This window comes from Podarcis cretensis (genome assembly GCF_951804945.1).
Source record: "Podarcis cretensis genome assembly, chromosome: 1".
NCBI lineage: Eukaryota > Metazoa > Chordata > Lepidosauria > Squamata > Lacertidae > Podarcis > Podarcis cretensis.
Window position 1 is genome coordinate 83,216,251 of NC_137170.1, and position 21,223 is coordinate 83,237,473.

Sequence of the window (21,223 nt, forward strand, 5' to 3'; positions counted from 1 at the left end):
TGCCAGTTTTAACACTGTGCAAGATGTTCCAATGCGACTCAGTATAAGGTGTCTTCCTATGTTCCTGGATCTAATGAGAAATGTCAGCTCAGCTATCATTTGAAGGGCTGTACAACCCAGGTCCGGTTTAAAGATACAGAACAATAAGAAGTGAGAAGGTCTTGAAGTTGAACATCAGCAGTAATCCCCTGGACAGCAAACCGAGCAGGCACACAGGTCACCTGGTCAGTCTTCCCCGCTATGTTGAGTTGTACATATTTATAAATTATTAAATAATTAGTCATTCCTAAATTTTCATCCATAAGTATAAATTAACAAATGCAAATCTCTGTTATCTTTGCCCTTCTGTTGTTGTTTTTTTAGTGATGCATTTCTTCTTTTTTTGATGATATCTAAATGGCCATCTTATGCATACCCCATTAAAAGTGATAAAGTGTGCATGGACAATGTCTCTGTTTGAATGTGCATCTGAATTTTGACCATCTGCGTGGCAATATCCTCAGTAGGATGTGATTTCTTTGGATGTATATTACATTCCACAACTGCCCCAGCTATACAACTATACTTGATTGGATCAAGGCAAGAGAAGCATCAGCTTGTTGCATCAATTTTGCACCTTATCACAAAGGGGTGTAATATATATGTATATTCCATTTCTGAAATCTATTTCCATTTACTATATGGTCTGGGTGTTTTGTTTTGTTTTAAAATTACTAGCTAAGAGCTAAGGCAAGATACGAACTGGGGATTTTGCAGCTGACACTTTTAAGCTGCTATGTTACACTAGTGCTAGTATTTACTGTGTGGGAACTTCATCACCTTCTTCTGAATCTGAAACCATTTCTACTTATTGTTGTAGCAGAACTCCCCCTGAAATTTACAAGGAGCTTTTTCTTTCAGCTTCAGGTCCCTTGAATGCAACATGCTCATTAACATGCGCTGGTTGGAGTCAGAGTCAGGGTAACCATTTGCAGGAGTTGTTTCTGATTGATTCCAGTGATTTATCCTAACTGAAGCTCTGGCCTGCTGCTACATGGACTTGCTTGTTAATCTCCTCAGCCTGAATTGCTTACTTACAGCCAGTGCACACAAAACAAACATCTGTCACCACCAGGAGACCACTTCCAAATGGCTCTTTGCGGCACCTGCTTCCTTCTGAGCGACTGCTTGTGTACAGAGGTTGGTTAGCCACAGGGAATGAGATATCTGAATGGTCGCAAAAGCAGGCATGAAAACCTAAAAATCCCTGTGTCAGGGCACTGCAAAAGTAGGGAGGGAGGCATTCCTCATAACACCCAACAGGGAAATATGTTCCATTCAGATAAGGTCAAGAATACTGATGCTCCAGAATACTTGCAACTTAAATGAAAATTAAAAAAATTAAACTACAGCACTTACAATTTATCATGGTGGTAACGGTGGACCGAAAGAAAATGGCTCCCATGATCAGGGAAGGAGCAACTGAATGAGAGTGGGAAACCGCCCACCAGGTTGTCATTGCGACACCCATCAAAACCTGAGCTGTAAAACTGCTCTGGTGCACCCACACCTAAGTTTTTGGCGCTGCTGTTCCAGATCTTTCCCAAAAGCCACATTATCTGCAATTGGGGGAAAATGGATGGCAGCAGGAGGGCAGAGGTAAAGGATGAAGATGGGGGTGCAGATACCTTGTTAAAAATAAAATAAAATCCTGTCAGAACTACTGGGAGAAATGCTGTAAAACAGTCTTCACCAACCTGGTGCCCTTCAGGTGTTTTGAACTACATCTTCCATCAGCCTCTGCCACTATATTGGCTGGGGCTGATAGGAACCTTAGTCCAAAATACTTGGAGGGCACCAGGCTGACAGAGTCTGCTATGGATGCACTCTAGTTGTCTATTTAGCCCTCCTCTGACCAACATGTAATCTTCCAAGGGTAGAGATGTCTTTCCCACACTTTTTAAATGGAGCTGTGGAGGAAGATAATTCAAATGTGCACTAGCTTGCTGCAAGTGTAGCAGACCTAATTTTCCTGTTCTGATGGAAGGTTATTAACTCCGCCATCAAAACTGCCGAGGAGGTGAAACCTGCTATTTTCAGTCTTTCTGGGAAGTGGTGAGAGAACTGAGTAGCTGATTAATCAAGCTCAGTAGCAAGGCTTTCGGGTGTGTATTAGATGTGCAGCATGCCAGATACATTTGCGTTAGTTAATGTACTGTATAATGCATATATTAAACAGTGGCAGTGCAGACATAACCCATCTCACAGTCCAATCGTACTTTGTTCTGCTACAGAGCGTAGGGGGTTAATAAAGTCTAATTGTCATAATCATGTCGCACACAGAAGCACCATGAGTTACAGGGAGCAATGTGTGCACCAGGCACACTTTATATTAAGGCTGTGAGCCCCAACGATTGAGCTGTTTGATCAAATATTTGCATGAAAAGGCTGCTTTGAAAATTCAAATAAATATTCATAACCAATTTTCAGCTGCGTTCGCATGGATCTTAACCAGATCAACGGAATCTCCCGGAGTTGCTCTTAGCTCATTTCCCCAGCTATGCTGGAGTCCACTAAATGTATTGGTTTGCCCCACATTATAATCTGAAAACGTCAGAAGCGTGAGCTTTCTATATTCATGGCCCACAGCTAAGGCACAGGCTCTTTATCGATTTTCTGGAAGCTTCCGCCGGCTGAAGCGTATTTGTGTGTCACACACACACACACACACACACACACACACACCCCTGTAGGCTTGGCACTGTCATTGCTAAAGCAGGGAGGAAAATGAATGCTCTGTGGAAAATAAAATATTTTCCACACAAAAAAATCCTTACTAATCACAACAGTCCCCACTATAAGCCCATTTAAGCTCAATGAGACTACAGCTCATTCCCATTGTAAATATTGCGTGCTTGAGTGCTGGGAGCGCAGAGCTGCCACATAAGAAATTATGCAAAAATAAAAGAGGGAGGGGGGGAGTAGAAATAAATTACAAATTGCAGATCATTCAAAATGGCACAGGTAGTCATGGGAGAGAATTGCGACACATCAGAAAGTGGCGTGATGGGCTCTGTTTCAGTGGTGTTCTTTATTTATTTATTATTTGTACTTATCACTCCCCCCCTTCCCTAGATGGTCACAGGACAGGTTACCAAAAAAAAGGGGGTTACAGTTAAAACTAGTACAATTTACATTGAAATCGTAAAATCAAACCACATTATCCCAATCACCCATCACACACACACACCCATTTTTAAATTGCACTTCTTGTAAGAATTTCTGTTTCCTAGCAACTAGAGTTAGTAGTCTGAAAACCGGAAAATGTAGATTTCTGCAATGGAACTGCTTGCTGGTTTGATGTCTGGGGTAGTTTTGTGATGGTTACACACAGAGCTGGCCCTGCTATTAGGCAAAGTGAGGCAACTGCCTCAGACAATGTTTACTGGGAGACGAAGGGGAATGGCAACCCCCTGCCATTTCTTCTGAGTGTCCTACCTGTTCCACTTCATAGGAAGACAGAAATGTGTGTGCCCTGCAGCCTGCTCTGTGCCCCCACAACCAGCCTGATTTCAGGTATAGTGGAAGATGGTGTCCCATCACCACAGTTAAAGTAAGAGTTGACTTCCAGTGCAGCCAGCTTCCATTTGTGGAATTGGGGTGTGGGGGCATAATTTTCTCCTTCACCTCAGGCAGCATAATGTCTTAGTGAAAACTGATACCCTCCAAGATTTATCTGATGAAAATAGGGACATCCTATTCCACACCCTCCAACAATTCTCCAATGAAAATAAATGTCCCCTCCAATATTTCTCCACTGAAAGTAGGGACATCCTACTGCACATCCTCCAACATTTCTCCAATGAAAATAGGGATGTCTTAAGGAAAAACGGGATATTCCAGGATCAAATCAGAAACTAGGATGACTTCTGTAAATTCAGGACTGTCCCTGGAAAATAGGGACACTTGGAGGGTCTGGAATGAGAGTTCTTTGTTCTAATTAAAAAGTCTATTTTTGCATATATCCTGTATAGATAATATGAAAACATATTTGAAGATCTTACATTACATAAACTAGGGTTGCCATTTTTCAAAAAGTGAAAATCTAGCACAAAAATTGTTCAGCTTTTTTTGGCAAAGTTGTTGAGGATTTTACTTTGGCAAAGTGGTAGATGTTGTTTTTTTAGTTTTGCCCAAAGTTGTTGAGCTATATTTAAGGAAATTCCAACATGGGACATTGCAGTGATTTCTGCCTGGACACTGTTTCCGACTGCTGTATTCCAGCTATGCCCGGGAAGTCCTGGACGTATGGCATCCATACATAAACTTTAAGGATTTTTTAAATGAAATGTGATATTAAGCACTTGTATGAATTAGTTATAAAGACATAAAATTTATTTATTTTTAAAATAGGTGGCAGAGTGATTTTAATAAAATGTTTTCTACCTAAGACAGGATATTGCACCTGTGTTGCTTGATAGGATATATATATAGATATAGATAGATAGATAGATAGATAGATAGATATGTATAGTGTGTGTGTATGTGTGTAATTACTTATTTACCAGGACTAATAATTGTATGTTTAATAAAAGAGAGTGTGTACAATTGAAAGAATGATGTAGGCCAATCTTCTCCTACCCAGTCCCCTACAGATGTTTTGGGGCCTACAACTCCCATTATCCCCAGGCAGCACACCACTCGCTGGATCCTGTCCATGGTGTGGAACCTCCTCTTGGCAGTTAATACATCAGTTGCTAAGAAATGGAAAATTAATAATATTCCATGTCGTACTGAGACTGCATTGACCTGTTACGTTTGCATATGTCAAAGAGAAACAATGAGGCAACCCTTTGTTGGCGTGTGGAATAGTTTAACACAATACATAAGTCTACATGGTCATGTCAGCAGTTCAACCTAGCAGTTCGAAAGCACACCAGTGCAAGTAGGCAATTAGGTACCATTGCAGTGGGAAGGTAAACGGCATTTCTGTGCGCTCTGGTTTCCGTCACGGTGTCCCGTTGTGCCAGAAGCAGTTTAGTCATGCTGGCCACATGACCCGGAAAGCTGTCTGCAGACAAACACCAGCTCCCTTGGTCAGAAAGTGAGTTGAGGCTGCACTCCGTAGTCGCCTTTGACTGGACTTAACCGTCATGGGGTCCTTTACCTTTTTTACCTTTACCTTTTTTAGCTTGTAATTATATTTGAGATGTGTGTCTGAGAGGGTTGAGAGCAATGTAAAAATGGTATTTACATCATTGGAGAGAAGAACCGTATTATAGCCTATTATAGCCTTTTTCTTGGTGGTTGTGGGTGATGCTGAGTTTTTGAATGGGCACTTCCTATCCTTTACTTTTCTGGGCTGCAGGTGTTCTTTGTTTCTGTTTCAACTCTTCCTCAGGCTTGTGGTTTGGGGGCAAAGCTTCTTTTGCTCTCAGTCTATATGAGAACCCATCTGAGCTGATAAACAGCTGAAGGATGTGGGGCACAAGGTGGTGAATTTTCCACTGAAGCTGGTTTGCACACATGCGGCCTTTTCTCAACACCCTGCCCTTGGCTCCCTCCCTCTTCTGGGACGCGCGTGCGTGCGCACATGCACACACCTTTACAGAACGATCTGGTAGATGCCAGCGATTCAGATGGGTGCATAGGCTTAATAGAAATGAAATAACCTATTTATCCAGCACACAGAACAGGAGATGAAGGAGCCGAAGGAGGGAAACTGTAACCCGCAGATAGAGATGATAAAAAGGGGCAGAAGGTTTGAGGAAGGAGATGCAGATCAGGAGTTGAGTTTCAAGTGGAAAGAGGCAGCCTTCATTTATTTATTTCCTTCATCATTAAGATGTCATTTGATGTGGCAAAGGGAGCAGCAGCAGGAAGAGGAGCATGCTAGGCTAAAAAATGTCCACACTGTCCTTGACTGAGAAATCTGGAAAGCAAGCTAATTGGAAGTAGCCATATGAAATGGTAATGTAGCACCCAGGTTCACTGAAGTCCCCTGTCAGGCTGCCAACTGTTCTGTAGAGCAACATGAGCCCTGATTGAGTCCTGTCCTTGTTATAAGCTGAAATATGCCTTCTATCTTCTCGAGCTCTGATCAGGCATGTGTCAGTGTTTTCACACAGCCTGACGTTTAAGTCAGCTGGGCGTCATTTTAAAAAGTCAAATCTCAGTGCCAGGCGATGGGCCATTTCAGATTTGCTGCATCTAAATGAGCTCAGATTCGCAAATGACCAATTATAGCAGAAGTTGTCCACCCCATCACCACCCTGGTAAGCCACGGCAGCACTTTGCACTGTAAATTCCTGCAGTGTCAACTTGTCGCAATCGATTTGAACGTGACACCAGGAGGGTTAGGAAAACTGACCCGTACAGTGTATTGTGTAGCTGACGTCTCGTATAAACTGAGCTCTCCTGCTATGTGTGCAGAGTTAGCATGCTAACGCAATGCCTTTCTGGGCCACACATCCTTGGCATTATATGAACATATCTGGAAACAAAGCAACCTGGTTTAAATAAGACATCAGTTGCTTGGAGAGCTTGCAGTAGCTTAGGACCAGCCCAGTGCCAATAGAAAATGTAGTGATCTGCAATGCTTGCACAATCACATCTCATACAGTTCCTGCAGTGGCAATGGACGTACTAGCTGGGGGAAGTGCTGCATGTTCTCAGGAGCAAAATATTGTGGTTTTGAGTGCTGGGTAAATGCCATTTCATGCACAACACTTGTGATTGCAATGGATATACTTGCTGGGATATTGAGGGCCGGCAACCATATTTCCCCAATGACAACATCAGTTGAGGGCAGCCCATGTGGAGAACGGCTCAGCTGCACTGAAGTTAACTCCATTTGTATGTAATGGCTTCAGCACTTGTTTGGGTGCTATTCTCAAAAGTAGCAACACAGCAAAATGAGTGATCTCTCCTACTTGGTGCAGCCCTACCCAATTTAGCATGATCATCTTGTACCAAGTGTCTAGTTCCTTGTCATCAGCAGAGGTGGGCAATTAGCCTTAATGCTGTTCTGCACCGAAAGTTGCTTGGCTTAACCTGGACCACTAGGTGGCAATACGGGCTGCAGGACATCACAGGACAAGAGACTCTGCTACAATGGGAGAAAGGAACCATACCCAAAATCTCAGAATTCAGAGTGGCGTTCTGCTACATTTGACTCAGAAGAGACCAGTGGCGTAGCGTGGGGGGTGCAGGGGGGGCCGGCTGCACCGGCCGCAACATCTGGGGGTTAGGGTTAGGGGGTGCAAATCCACGGGTTAGGGGGCGCAAATTACTTGCCTTGCCCCGGGTGCTGACAACCCACGCTACGCCACTGGAAGAGACCCACTAAAATTAATGACCATGACTAAGTTAGGCCCATTAATATCAGCAGGTTTACTCTGAGTAAAACTTAATTGAATCCTACCCTTAGATTACTTTTTAATGCACTATAAAGTACTTAATTGGTTTAGGTGGAGGATTATCTTAATCACCACCACACACTTTCAGTAAATCTTCCATGTTTAGAAGCAGTGTGACTCTGATTACCAGATACTTGGGGACACATAACAAAAGAAGGGACTCTTGCTTATGAGCTTCCCAGGGGAAATTTGCTGATTATTGTTGAAGACAGTGTCCTGGATTGCATGGGCATCCAATCTGATCTCCAAGGCAATGGAGGAATCAGTGCAGGCAGTACATAGCACCTTATGATGCTCCGATGCACTGAATCAGTATCTCAGAAGTGGGCACAAAATCCTATCCCATCAATATGCAGGAATTGTTAAACTCCAAAGAGGAGGGGGTTGTTCTGTGCCTCTGAATATTTTTCTTTGTCTTCTTCTTCTTCTGAGCAGTGCCTTCTGAATTGCACAGATCCCTCCCGTGCATCATCTCAAGAGACTTAACTAGTGGAGAGACTCTCTTCCTTGGGGGAAAAGGTGATGCTCAGCATAAATAGATGTGAGGCAGTATGTATATTATTATGCTGGACAGCATCACGAGTCTGCAGTGCTTCTGCTGTGGGGGATATGCAGCACAGCGCTGTTCTGGAATGCAACTTTGAAAAAGGTATATATATTTGTACTGACTTGACATCTGCTCCCTGTCCATAGGGAATCTTATCCGCTGGCATTACTGAGCATTCTCTTCATTTGGAGTAACTCTCTTTGCCAGGCATTTACAGTCCCCTTGTCACATCTGTTATATCAGGGCTGGGGCTTTGTTTCAGAGAGACATGTAGAGGAAGGTGGGAGAAATGGGTGCATTCTAGAAATCATATCATGCATTTTGCAAATACTTATATTTCTTTAGATCCCTTTGGAATATGTAAAATTAATCCCAATTTAGTCCTCATTTATTTCAGTGGGAATGAATTAATGCATAGATTCTAAAGGGACCCAAGTGCAACTTACTTATCCTGGATCTAATCTTGAGCATTTTAAAGATTGGAGTTATATTTCTTGCCAATATTGGACACAACATGTGCTGGCCTGAGGAGCATTAAATGCAAGAGAAATGCCACTCAGTGCTAATCAGACTCTGCCCCTGAGTCAGCCAATCACGTCTCCCTGCTAAGTGCATATGGGGTAAGACTTGACCACCAGTGAGAGCAGGGGTTCTTTGGCAGAAGCTCCAATTTCCTGGAATTCCCAGGAAAGACTCACACAACCTCTTCCCTCTTCTCTTTCCATGGAAGCTTAAAACCTTTTTGAATTTCAGACTGCATTAGTTAACTGTTAAGTTTTATCGATTGGCGACTGCTATTTCTAACACTCTTTAAGTTTGTTGCTGTTTGATTGCCTCTCTCTTTTTAAATTTTGTGCGTATTTTTATTGTTGGTTCTGTTGTTGGTTGTTATCGTTTGGTCCTGTTGTAAACTGCTGTGGAATCCTTATTGATGAAATGCAGCATTAAAAATATTTTTAATAGAAAATAAATAGCATGCATGGTACACGTTTGTTGCATTCACTCTTTTCATTCTTATGCGTAGACATCAAAATATTTTTTTAAAACGACTTTGTTGAAAAATAAAATGTGCTAAGGGAAGAAACCTAACCCCACCAGAGAGCTGGCTGAGGAGCCTTAGAAAGTGGCATAGCATTACGTATCTCTCTGCTGGCAGAGACAGAAATTTGCTGGCAGAATGCATTACATTGCTAGAATGTCCCTGGCACACCAGTGAAGAGCACAGATGTTCCACTGGTGGGAGTGGAAACAGGGCAAGTTGGACATAGGCACAGATATGCCACCTTTTCCCCAACCCATCCACAGAAATGGAGAAGCTCCACAGCAGCCCCTGGGGCTGGTGCAATTAACCCCCTCTATCATAGTTAATACCAGCATGAGTTTGACCAAACTGCGGGAGGCAGTGGAAGACAGAAGTGCCTGGCGTGCTCTGGTCCATGGGGTCACGAAGAGTCGGACACGACTAAACAACAACAATTGTAGTTAATGGGAGGGAAGACAAACAGGCTGCCCCCATCTTCCGCACTGCCCGCAGCAATAATGACAAAGCAATGGATGTGGCTGATGACTCTACAAGCCAATCTCTGAAATGCCTCCCTGCTCTAGCATAGATGTAAATTAGGGTTGCTCTACTTAAGACCCTCTTATGAAGATCCGAAAGAGACAGGGACCAGGCAGGGCCCTTGAGAACCTCACAGACAACGAGTGCCAGAGACTGGTAGAGCCCAAACAGCAGTCGCTCCCTGGCTCTTGATTCTGGCTTCTGGGTGCCCAGCAGCCCCCTACCCCTCCCTCGCAGGCTGCACCTCCAATTCCAAAATCTGCAAGGAGAATAAAAAGCAGATATTCAAATTGCCATCATCACAAAAGTGCCACTGTCTACCTTACCATGCTGGGATGAGTAATAAGAATTTGATCCCCGCTTCAGGAGAATGCAACTCTCTTAATAAATAGAAGATGCTTGTGCTTGGGTTTCATCAGATACATTCATTTCTGCCATTAGATACTTCCGGTCCTGGCTACAGTGCAGCACAAAGTGCTGGGGGAGGGGGCTTACAGTTAACCCAGACAGTATACTCCCAGACACATAGAGCAGCTGTCATTGCTGTGTGTGGCTTTTTGGAAATTGCAAGATTCCCATCAGCCCCAGCCAGCATGGCTGACAGTCAGAGTTCTTCGGTGGCCCACAGGTTTCTCAGCCCTGGCCTTAGACCATATATGAAGCTACCTTATATCTAGTGAGAACGTTGGTCCATCTGGCCTAGCATCAGCAACTCTCCAGGGTGTCTGGCCAAGGTCCTTCCCAGCCTTGTTACCTGAGATGCTTTGAACTGGAGACACCAAGGACTGCATCTGGGCCTGACTGCAGGCAAAGCTCTTTGCTGACAGCTGAACTCTGGTTCTTCCCCAAATTTGCTTCTGTAGCAGAAGGAACTGCTGTCCTCCTTTCATCTCAGGAGCTCACAGGCCTTCACAAGCCTCAGAGCGGAAAGCTAAAACTGCTGTGAGGTGGGGCTAGTCCTGGCAATCAGTGCTCCATTCCCCACAGTGGGGAGAAAGCAGAGCCCCTGAAACAGCAGTTCTGGCTTTCTTCAGGTGGAACAGCCTTGACTAATCCCATCATGAAAGCATCCCACCCTTATCCAAGCCTTGCATTTAACTAAGAGCTCTCCCCAAGGAAGAAACTGTCAGGGAGGCTCTGGTTCCTAGAGCGAGGATTTTGTTTTAGATCCATCCTGGGTAGCAGCTATGGGGAAGTCTGTGTTGGTGATGTACCACCATTCAAGGGGACTGGCCAGTGCTTATTGCCAGAAGCTTCTGCTTCAGCTACTTGGATTTTGAAGCTAGAAGTCAGCCTGCTGGGGTGGTACGAATGTCAGTGTATCAACTGCTTTGTGACAGTACACTGCCGGCTGGCCATACAAACTGGGGAAAGGAAATCTATCTGAGACCTCAGCTCTTTTCTTCACCCCATAGTTATTCTCACAATAGCACAAGTTGGAAATCTCAGGCAGAATAAACACATGGCTCTGTGACTGCAACAAATTTCTAGTTGGTCCTGGGAATGGAGTTGGACACACACGTATCTTTGTGGAAATTGGTCTTCTTCCAAAATGCTGAATCCTTGAGGCCCAGACTGTGGGAACAGGTAGGTCCCTTTCAGTTCTCAGCCTTGCCATCACCCTTGGCTGTTTCTGATGGAGGCGTTGCTGACGACAGATGGCATCATCCCAGCTGCATCCCAGCCCTTTAGGCCCACATGTCATCATAATCGCTGCTGCTGCTGCTGTCAAATGAGCTGTTCCCAGGCCCAGCCTTGCAGTTCACCAAAGGTCTGGGGGAAGCTGTCGAACCTGAAGCAAAGAAATGAGGGCATTACAGGTCAGCTGCCAAGAAGAAGGAAGAAGCTCATAAGGAAAAGATGCTGAGGGGAAAGCTGAGGTGCTTGGTGACCTAACTATCCAGCTGTGAAGCCTCTCTGGAAGTCTTGCTGGGTAATGAGCGAGAAAACCATCGGCTTCTCAGGGTGGAGAGCTCTGGCCCCCATGCTTCTCTCTTTAGGTGATCTTGCTCTGCTTGACCATCACTAGAGCCCTGCATTGTGGGCTGCAGTAATTGGCAGCCCTATATTTAGATGAGGATGTGTAGCACCCACAGCCCTTAACTGTCCCCAATAGGAATCCATTTTGTCTAAGCCACAGTTGGCCACCTGGCAGCCTAGAGGTCAGACCCCCCCGCCCCCAGCAATGCTATATGGCCCCTGTCAGCTCTACTGAATTTGAATCAAATGTCTGGCCATGGTTTCATGTGGAATATTTTTCTTTAACGTTGCATCTCTCTTTTGTATCTAACATGCAGGTACATTAGCAAACGTGTGTGTAACACAATGCCTGGCCACACATGCTCCATAACTAAAGGTAAAGGTAAAGGTACCCCTGCCCGTACGGGCCAGTCTTGACAGACTCTGGGGTTGTGCGCCCATCTCACTTAAGAGGCCTGGGGCCAGCGCTGTCCGGAGACACTTCCGGGTCACGTGGCCAGCGTGACATCGCTGCTCTGGCCAGAGCCAGAGCCAGAGCCGCACACGGAAACGCCGTTTACCTTCCCGCTGGTAAGCGGTCCCTATTTATCTACTTGCACCCGGAGGTGCTTTCGAACTGCTAGGTTGGCAGGCGCTGGGACCGAGCAGCGGGAGCGCACCCCGCCGCAGGGATTCGAACCGCCGACCTTTCGATCGGCAAGCCCTAGGCGCTGAGGCTTTAACCCACAGCGCCACCTGCGTCCATAACTGCAAAGCCTTAATTACCAGATGGTGTCAATTTCATTACAGAGAATGACCTCACTTTTGAAGGGATCAGTTTGTGCTCGTCTCTGACGTTCAGAGTAGATACAACCTTGTTTTATTTTGCGATGACCTTTGAATGTGCTAGCTGACTAATTAAAGTTCCATTGATAACAGTCCTATGCTTCACCTCCAAAGGAAGGCTCGTTTCCTGGATGGCTTTCCGGTTGCTCTGGTTTCTGGATGTTCTCATACCAGTCTGCGTCTCCAGAAGAGGTGCTGTCACTGTCTTCAGCTGCAGGTCCTGCTGGAGAAAACCATGGACTTCATATGGCAGTGAGGAACTGGATCCACCACAAGAAATCAGCAACAGCATCACAATTACTATGTCCCCCACAGAAAGGTACAGAAAGGCTCTCACCTGCTTGTGGATAGGCCTCTGAGGTGGGGTGCTTGTTGTCCCCCTCTTCGTGCATAGCTGGCATTGCAAAATTGTAATGGGGAGGGTCTTCATCAGTCACTCGGTTTCGAAGAGAATCTGAAAGCAGGGGCCAAACAGACTTCATCATCAAGCTCCCAGATGCAGGGGAAGGGGAGAAGGAGGTTTCTTTCAAAACACAGGGGTAGGAGAATCCACAGAATATCACTGTCACCCCCACCACCAAATGACTTAGAAGAACAAGGTGATTTGTCAGGAAAGTAGGCTATTATATATGCTGTCTTCAAACTGCACACCTGTGAACCCTCAGCCTTGCAGATCCTTTAACCCTAAGTTCCCACAACTCTTAAAGTTTACAAGGTTTGCCCCATGTGGCTTTTTGTGTCCCCACCCTCTTTCCAGGCACACCAAAAGGGCACAATTCCTCCTCAGGTCTGCCTGGGTGCCTTCCTGCTCCCTCCTTCCCCAGCCCTCTCTTGCTACCTCTCTGCCTTCTCTCCCAACCTTGCCCCAACTAGCTGGGAGGGGCCAGTTGAACACCTGCAGAGCATTTTCTGCTCCCTGCCCAGTCCCTGCACAAACCCATTGATGGGATTTTATTGGGGTGGGGTGAAGAAACATACTGGGCACATACTCAGCTTCCTAAATGCAACCCCTTCAACTCCTAACAAACATTCAATTGCCTCTGAATGTGGATTGCATAATCACCCAGGCATATAGATGTGGGGCACAGAAGTCTAACTTGCATCTCTTAGTAGAAAATCTGCACTTAATCTGCTTTTAAAGTTTGCAATGGGAAAATCTTCAGGGACTGTGGAGGGAGGGAGTTAGGGAAATAGCAGGTGGGCCAAGCAGCACCAAGGAACAGTAGTGGTGGAGAAGGAAGTGTTTAAAGAGACTAACTAAATATTAAATTCAAATGTGTGGCCTGCCGTTTTGTCTGCATTTTTCCTTTAATACTGATCTAAGTCAGACTTCCGAAACTGCTGCTAGTCAAGCAGAGGGGTGTGTGTGAATATATACTGGGATATATGGATGTCTCATACCGGGGGGGGGGGGGTGTGAGTGGGTGGAATTTTGATTAGGAAAACAGCACAAAGGAAAGGGTTAAACATCCCCCCAGTCCTGATCAAATCCTTTTGGCTCCCTTAAAGTAGAACCACAAAGGATCACGAGGGATTATCATGGATGTACAGCTTGGTCCAAAGAAGCTAGGAAGTTTCTGACAAGAAAGCAGTGTGTGCCTGGCAGTGGTGAGATGCTCACTGTAGAAGGTAGACAGTTGCACAGGTGGTTTGCTGCTGAAATCATAGTGTTCATAGTCGGAATCAGAGTCTTCACTAAGGGGTGTAGGCAGCACTGCCGTTGCTGAAAGGGAGAAAGAAACATGAGTCCACTCAGGGAGAACCAGCTAGTGGAGCTATCAGGCAGGACTTCAGGGCACGAGTCCAAGGTCAACTCAGAAATGTAGCAGGACTGACGTACCCTGGGCTACACCCAACCTTCTCTATCTGCTACTGCCAGGGCTCTTGTGCCAGGGGATAGGTGAGTTTTATTGTTACACAACATAGGAATCCAACACAACAGTTGCACCAGTTGAAACTCAGATCACGGCAGATTGCATGATCCATCGTGCAACAAAGCTGCCAGCAAACTGCTTATGAATTCTCCAGCATAATAGCATTTCACTGGCACAAAATATTTCAACCATTTTATCAGATGCATGAAATGCTATCTTTGCTTGGCAGTGTAGATAGATAGCTTGTAGATAGACACAAACACAGAGAGACATGAAGGAGAAATGTAACCAGTCAAATCAGAGGGAAACAAAATATTAAAAAATGACACTCTCAGACACTTACATTAACTAACCATTCACAGAGCATTGTTGATGATAAACACAAACGTCTTGGAATGGGTACTGGCATTTATACAATATTTAAAGTACCGTACAGGAGATTTTCTAGCTGTAGGCTTTTTTTGGAGTTATATTATCTATTTAAATGTTGTTGTTTTTTTTTAAAAAAATAACTATTTTTATGAAAATAAAATGGTTAAACTGAGAGGAATCCTGAGAGGGACAATGTTATCAAAACAAACAGCATCACTGGTGGTGTGAGGCTGGTAATAACTAGAATTCAGTAGCAAACACCAGCTCTGAGGTAGGGACTTTCCTCAGGAAAACTGCCTGTTGTGATCCGGATAATTATAAAACACATCCAACCAGCAGCATTATTGGATAACTGCAGCAAAAAAGAGACTGGAATGGTTACCGTGTCTCAGTAGCCATTATGAGGTGGGAGACACATGAGACAAGGGATAATATAGTGCTATCATTTCGCTCCCAGCAGCCCATCAAGGACAGCCTTATGGGCTACTGTCTCGTAGATTCTGGCCCAAACCATCAAACATGGAAACTAGTAACTGCCAGGAAGGCAGGAGAGGGTGGGGAGACAGGTGGTCGATGGAATAAGGGAGATACAAGCGATGCCAGCAAGCTATAACTTCCCATACCTTCTTCTTTGGGGAGGTTTGTGGGGACTCGCTGATAGTTGTTGCATGCTCCAGTGGCTGAGACTTGCATGATGTGATTTAGAAGGATGGGGGCAGCGGTTGAGGCACAGGGATTGGCACTATCTGCAACTGAAAACAGATATTTCATTCTGTAAGGCTTCCCTTCAAAGGGACTTTGCACACAGATAGGAGTTTGACTCCCGCTCTGACAACAGTGGAACTAGTGAGCCTGTGGCTTTCCAGATGTTGTCAGACTACAACTCCCATCATCCGTGACCACTGGCTGGGCTGGGCTGATGGGAGGAGTCCAGCAACATCTAGAGGGCCACAGGTCCCTCATTCTATACATGCTTCCCTTCCATTCCTCAGAGGGTGCTGAGGTGACATTCTCACAACCAACTTCCACATGGTAATCGTATAAGTAACTATTGCGTTATCCGGGGCAGGGGGAAATCAACACCCATGCTGCCAACTGAGCAGTGGAAAAGTGAAATATTCCTCCAACAGATGTGCTCTGTAAGAAAAGAATAGCATCTGCACATATTTACTATGGAAAGAGATGGTCGTTTGGAAAGGTCCAAAGGAAATATAGAGCTCCATAGTAACTAAAGACAGGTCAGACATGACGTATGACAACCCATATCGGATTTTGCCGAATTTCCTTGCTTGCTCAACAACTTTGGGCAAAACATTTCACCCTGCTCTTTCTAGGCACAGTGAATTTTTAAGAGTGGGGTTTCGCAGGAAAAGCTCTGAAGCAAAAAGAAAAATGGCTGTGGGTGTGGGTGCTCAGACACGGAGCTTTAAATTGCGGGCTGTGCCTGGAAAAAACAGAGGAAAGTTAAGTGTCGATAAGCCCAAAGTTGCATGCCCGGGTAACACCATTCATTCACATAAAAGAAGTAAACATGAAAGCATTTTGTGGTCATCATACATAGCAAAACGACAACAATAAAATCCAACTGCAACCCCCCAAAGACAACAACAACAAAGATATAGTGATTAGACACAATTTCCATCTCATATTAAAAGGTTGGGAAAACAAAAAGGGATTTGGCTGGCATTAAAAGGACAACCAGCCTGAGTTTGACCAAAACCAGCATGAGTTTGACCAAACTGCGGGAGGCAGTGGAAGACAGAAGTGCCTGACGTGCTCTGGTCCATGGGGTCACGAAGAGTCAGACACGACTAAACGACTAAACAACAACAACAAAAAGACAACAGAATTGGCACTTAGCGAGCTTCCTCAGAGACAGCACCCTAGAAGTGGGGCACCACAACCAAGCAGGCCCCTCTCCCCTGTCTCAACCTGCCTCACCTCTGATGACAGGGGCACCTAGACAGGGCTGGCCCAATACCTTTTGGCCCCTGAGACAGACCCCAAAATGGCACCCCCATCCCTGCCAAGGAAGGAGGAGTGAGGGAAGATTGGAAACAATTGGGGTGGGGGTGAGGAGACAAATCACCATTGGGATCTGCTGCTCCTGTGGATCCTGCCACCTGAGGTAGTTGCCTCACTTTACCTCATGGGCCAGACCTGCACTCAGAGGATGGTCTCTGAAGGACATTATAGGTATGCACCAGCACTCTGAACTGTGTCTGGAAACAGACCTGGCATCAGTGTGGCTTTTTAAAGCAATGTGGAGATATGTTCTGTTCATCTGGTTGCAGTTAGCAGCTTCGCGATTGTGTGTAGCACAGAATAATTTTTTTTCTGCATGTAAATGTTTCAAAAGGGGGCCAAGAAGTAGGGATATGCTACTAAAGTATAGGGACAAACATCTGCCAAAATAACAGCCCGCAGGCTGGCTGAATGTTGCATCTTTAAAGCAAAAGCAATGAGTTTCCGACATGAATCCATATAACTAAATGCCCATAACAGGGGAGAAAATGAACACCTGGAGCCCCGAGAGATAGTGGCTCAATTACGCACTTTTCTCTGAGAGGCTTCTAAGTCTCATTTGCAATCAACCCTTATTCTTGAAATCTATCTGCACTCTCCTTCAGATTTCAGGAAGCATTATAGACTTGTTATAAAGGAGGCTTCTGGAAGTGGCAGGGATACACTGAGACTGGAAAACATTTGACAGCTCGTGACAGCTTCTTGGTGGCAATATGAATCCATGGCAGGGACACTTTGCAGCATTTCTGATTCCTGCCAGGAAGGGATCTGGCATCTGTTTCGAAGCCTTCCTATAGTAGCTGTCCAAAACACAGTATATTATATCCACTCCACCAAATTCCCCATAGCATTATTTATACGTAGGTTTCCTCCCTCTGTAGTGCTGGTGATGCCCAGCATACCAATGGTACCGTTTTCCCTTCGCCTGTGTCGCAAAACGGTGATAATTAGAGTCAGAATGGCCAAAAAAAGGAGAAGACCCAGGACGATGCAGAGAATTTGCAGTATATGGTATGATGGTCTAACATCTAAGTTCTCAGGTGCAGTCCAACCTGCAAATGGAAACATTAGCAATTGTGGGTGGGTAGTAAAGATGGACAATTTTAAAAGAAGAAGAAGAAGAGGAGGAGGAGGAGGAGGAGGAGGAGGAGGAGAAAGTCAATTTCAGTTTCTCTCCATTTTCCCAGTTCAGTTCATCCCATGATGATTTTTCCCCCACATAGGCATTAAAATATATACGCATTTTGTGCAAAAACATTTTCCTAATATAGTTATTTTTTGTACACAATTATGCATAGTGGATTTATGTTGCATTTGTGATGTGCTATTATGTTATTGTTATTTATTGTTTGTAAGGTGCTTTGGGATTCATTTGAATGAAAAGTGGAATAGAAATACAAGCAGTCAATCAGTTTCCCCCAACAGAATGCATTGTGCATGCTATTTTCAATGAATAAGCACACTTTTGTATGCATTCTTTGGTTTGCGAACGGCATGGCAAAACTGAAAGTAGTGCAGATTTCAAAGGAGAGCTGTATTCTGATTTGCTAATTGGTTCAGGAAGTGTGGATTTGGAAAATTTGCATGAAATGCAAAATATGCAAATCCTAACCCACTCACCCACCCACCCTACCCTGCCTCTAATGTGTGGAAGGGAGAAGAGCAAGGAAGAGGGAAACAGCCTTCTAAGCTTGTGTTTGATTTTGTGCCATTTCTGTGTTTTCTTTGTTCTTATACCATAAATGTGTTGCTGTTATTGTTGTTGCTGGTGCTGTTGTTATGAGTTTGGGAAGGGGGGAGCAGGCTGTATGCCAAGACCCTTCTAATGTCTGGGGCCCCTTCTAATTCCTGGAATAGCCAGGCTTGCTTGCCCCCCCCCTCCCTGAACTCACAAGTAGTTAGAGAAACAAAGGCCAGAGTTGAGAGTGGAATTTTTGTGCTGGAAGCTGGAAACCGGCTGGAAACCAGAAACAGGCAGTCGGCTGGGAAGGCAGAGCATCAGAGCCATGCCTGATTTCTCTAGGAATCCAAGGCTGCAGCTATGAGAGAAGCAAGGCCTTATGGGGGTGTTAATGCTGTGAACCCCTCCATTGCAGGCTCTGGTTGTAAATATGTGCAAATAAACCATATTAACTCTCCAGTCTCCGCTGCACCTCATTTCAAAGGAAACACGAATCCTAAGTGCCTGGAACCCCTGGAATCTTGCACCACTCAAGAGATTGGGGTGGCATGTAACATCATCACAATGATTATGATTATGACTATTAAATTTATTAACCCTAAGGTCCCAGGGCAGGTTGCAACGTTAAAGCACAACACAATATTAAAGCCAGTCTAAAACAACTTAGTAGCATGGCATCACTGTGGATGAAGACTAGTCTTACTATGGTTTCAGTTACCCAGCTGTGCATAGTCCCTGTGTCACCTAGAGGACACAGACCAGGAACAAGGGCTATATAAAGATAACAGCAGGTGTGGTGTGGAAAATTTAGAGGCTGGGTGTTTGTTCATATGGGTACTGATCACACAGGCAGACAAGACCAAACAAACTGAGATCATGATTTTATGCTACCTCCTTTTGTAACGCCTGAGCACAGACGGGAGATGCGATACTGTCTGCAGGAGAAAGTGCCTTGAGGCTTGAACTTACGTGGACTGGTCAGGTGGGAGACTGGAGTCACTGCTTCTGTCGCTTGTGTGTTTGCAGGGCCTGCCAAACCCTGTGAGCCTGAAATCCAGAAAAGAGCACAGAAGAGTAAAGAACCAGCAACACCTAGGACCGTATGAGTTTTTGGGTTAGAGAGCAGGAGACTGAGAAAGAGGGTCTAGACTGCATCTTCTCAGGATCCTGGGTGGGTGAGAAGGGACCCCCAGCTCCTGCTTTTTCCTCTTAGTTTCCGCCCCACATAGTTTTTATGATTCTGTTTTATTGTGATTTTAAGCAAATCAGCAGCAGCACAGGGAGAGCCAGAGACCCTCCCTATCTTTGTATGGAGCTCAGGCAGACTAAGCAGCCTGTGCTGGTTTCATGTCAGCACCCGGCAGCCATGCAGATCAGTAGGAAACAGTGTTGGGTAAAGCCCATTGCAGGCTTGGGGTAAAACAGAGAGAACTGGAAGCTCCTTTAGACTGTAATACATGTTGTGACAGCGGCTTCTGCACCATCAAACCAGCTACCTAGCTACTCTGCAACGCAACCAGGGCATTTTCAGGTGGTGGGTGGGTCTGTTGCCAAGTGACATCTCAATCACTCCCTTCAGGGAAGCCAAACAGCATCATGACATGAAGTCCCTGCTGAAGCAGGGAAACCAGAAGGGACCCCTTGCTTGGACCCTGTGGCTACTATCTGTATTGGGCTGGCATGGCATAGATTTCAACCACTCCTCTTTCCACGCAAATCACTGCAAATTGTGGTGAAATGAATTCAATAATGGAAAAATGAGAAACCAAGAAAACTGAAATTGACAGATCCTGCTACAGTGGAAGCTTGGTTGTTGAACGTAATCCGTTCTGCAAGACGGTTTGACTTCCGAAATGTTCAACAACTGAGGCACAAAGGGCTGTTGGAAATTTCCACTGAGAAAATTGAAAAACATGCAGCGGAAGCCATTCAGCTTCCGAGGTGTGTTTGAAAATGGAAGCATTTACTTCCGGGTTTTTGGCGTATAGGTTCTGAAGCATTCGGCTTCTGAGACACTCAAAAACAGAGGTTCCACTCTATTGCTATATGTTGTTCACTCATCTCAGCAACTGACACCAGCCTGCTGCTGTAAAGGGTTTAATGGTGTGCCTCGTTAAGCTCTAATTATCACTCGGTGAGATTTCTGCACCTGATTGCTATTCAGATCCCACCTTACCATTTTTCTTCTTTATATACCTACCAATTAAGATTTTATTTTATGCATCCAATGAAGAGGGCCCGAGTTTATGAAAGGTTATGCCATAATAAATTTGCTAGTCATTAAGGTGCCTCATGGAAGCACTTGGATCATTTTTTGGACTGGTAGCAAATGGGGAACAAATAGCTCAGTTCACCAACATGATCGGCTATGCCTGCAGGGGGAAGAATCCCAGGCTCCAGGTGGGATTTCTGTCTCCATTTCAGCTAGTGATCTAAATCTGGCCTGTCTTTACGCTGGAATTCTTTTAGGCACGTGATCTATTCTTGGCTTCACCTTCTGCAGATTGTCCACAGGTGAGAATGTGTTAAATGGATATTGATGTCTGGCAAGGCAAAAATGCAGGCAAGTCCTTAATCTTGAAGGGAAGTGGTGGTAGGAAAGCTCCAGGACGATGGTGGTGAGAACTATTAATGGACAATCACTTGTCCCTGGGGATCTTGTAAAACCAAAACAGGACATCCAGGGAAGCTGAACGTTGAAAGATCCAGGACAGACTGCACCCCAAAAGCAGTACTTCTTCACGCAGCACATAGTTAAAACTATGGAACTTGCTCCCACAGGAGGCAGTGATGGCCACCGACTTGGAGGCTTTGAAAGAGGATTAGACAAATTCACAGAGTTTATCAATGATGGCTACTAGCCATGATGGCTATGTTCTGCCTCCACAGAATGCTGGAAACCACATTCTGCTCCGTGGTTTCTCATGGGCATCTGGTTGGCCACTGTGAGAACAGGACGCT

General features: G+C 45.1%; 1 protein-coding gene across 3 annotated transcripts in view; it reads right to left on the reverse strand.

Moving 5' to 3' along the window:
* Positions 1–7,327: 7,327 nt before the first annotated feature.
* CD6 (CD6 molecule) overlaps positions 7,328–21,223 on the reverse strand; it is a 42,818-nt gene continuing 28,922 nt past the window's right edge. The window contains exons 5-12 of one of the 3 annotated variants that reach the window (XM_079956447.1): positions 19,232–19,309; positions 17,493–17,633; positions 15,180–15,308; positions 13,932–14,033; positions 12,648–12,764; positions 12,417–12,533; positions 9,416–11,297; positions 7,328–9,297 (exon numbers count right to left, since the gene is read on the reverse strand). In XM_079956447.1, the coding sequence (XP_079812573.1) occupies positions 11,194–11,297; positions 12,417–12,533; positions 12,648–12,764; positions 13,932–14,033; positions 15,180–15,308; positions 17,493–17,633; positions 19,232–19,309 (788 nt within the window). In that variant the 3' untranslated portion in view covers positions 7,328–9,297; positions 9,416–11,193. Of the gene's footprint in view, positions 9,298–9,415; positions 11,298–12,416; positions 12,534–12,647; positions 12,765–13,931; positions 14,034–15,179; positions 15,309–17,483; positions 17,634–19,231; positions 19,310–21,223 lie in introns of all 3 variants that reach the window. The other 2 variants (XM_079956446.1, XM_079956445.1) reach the window with 2 other exon arrangements.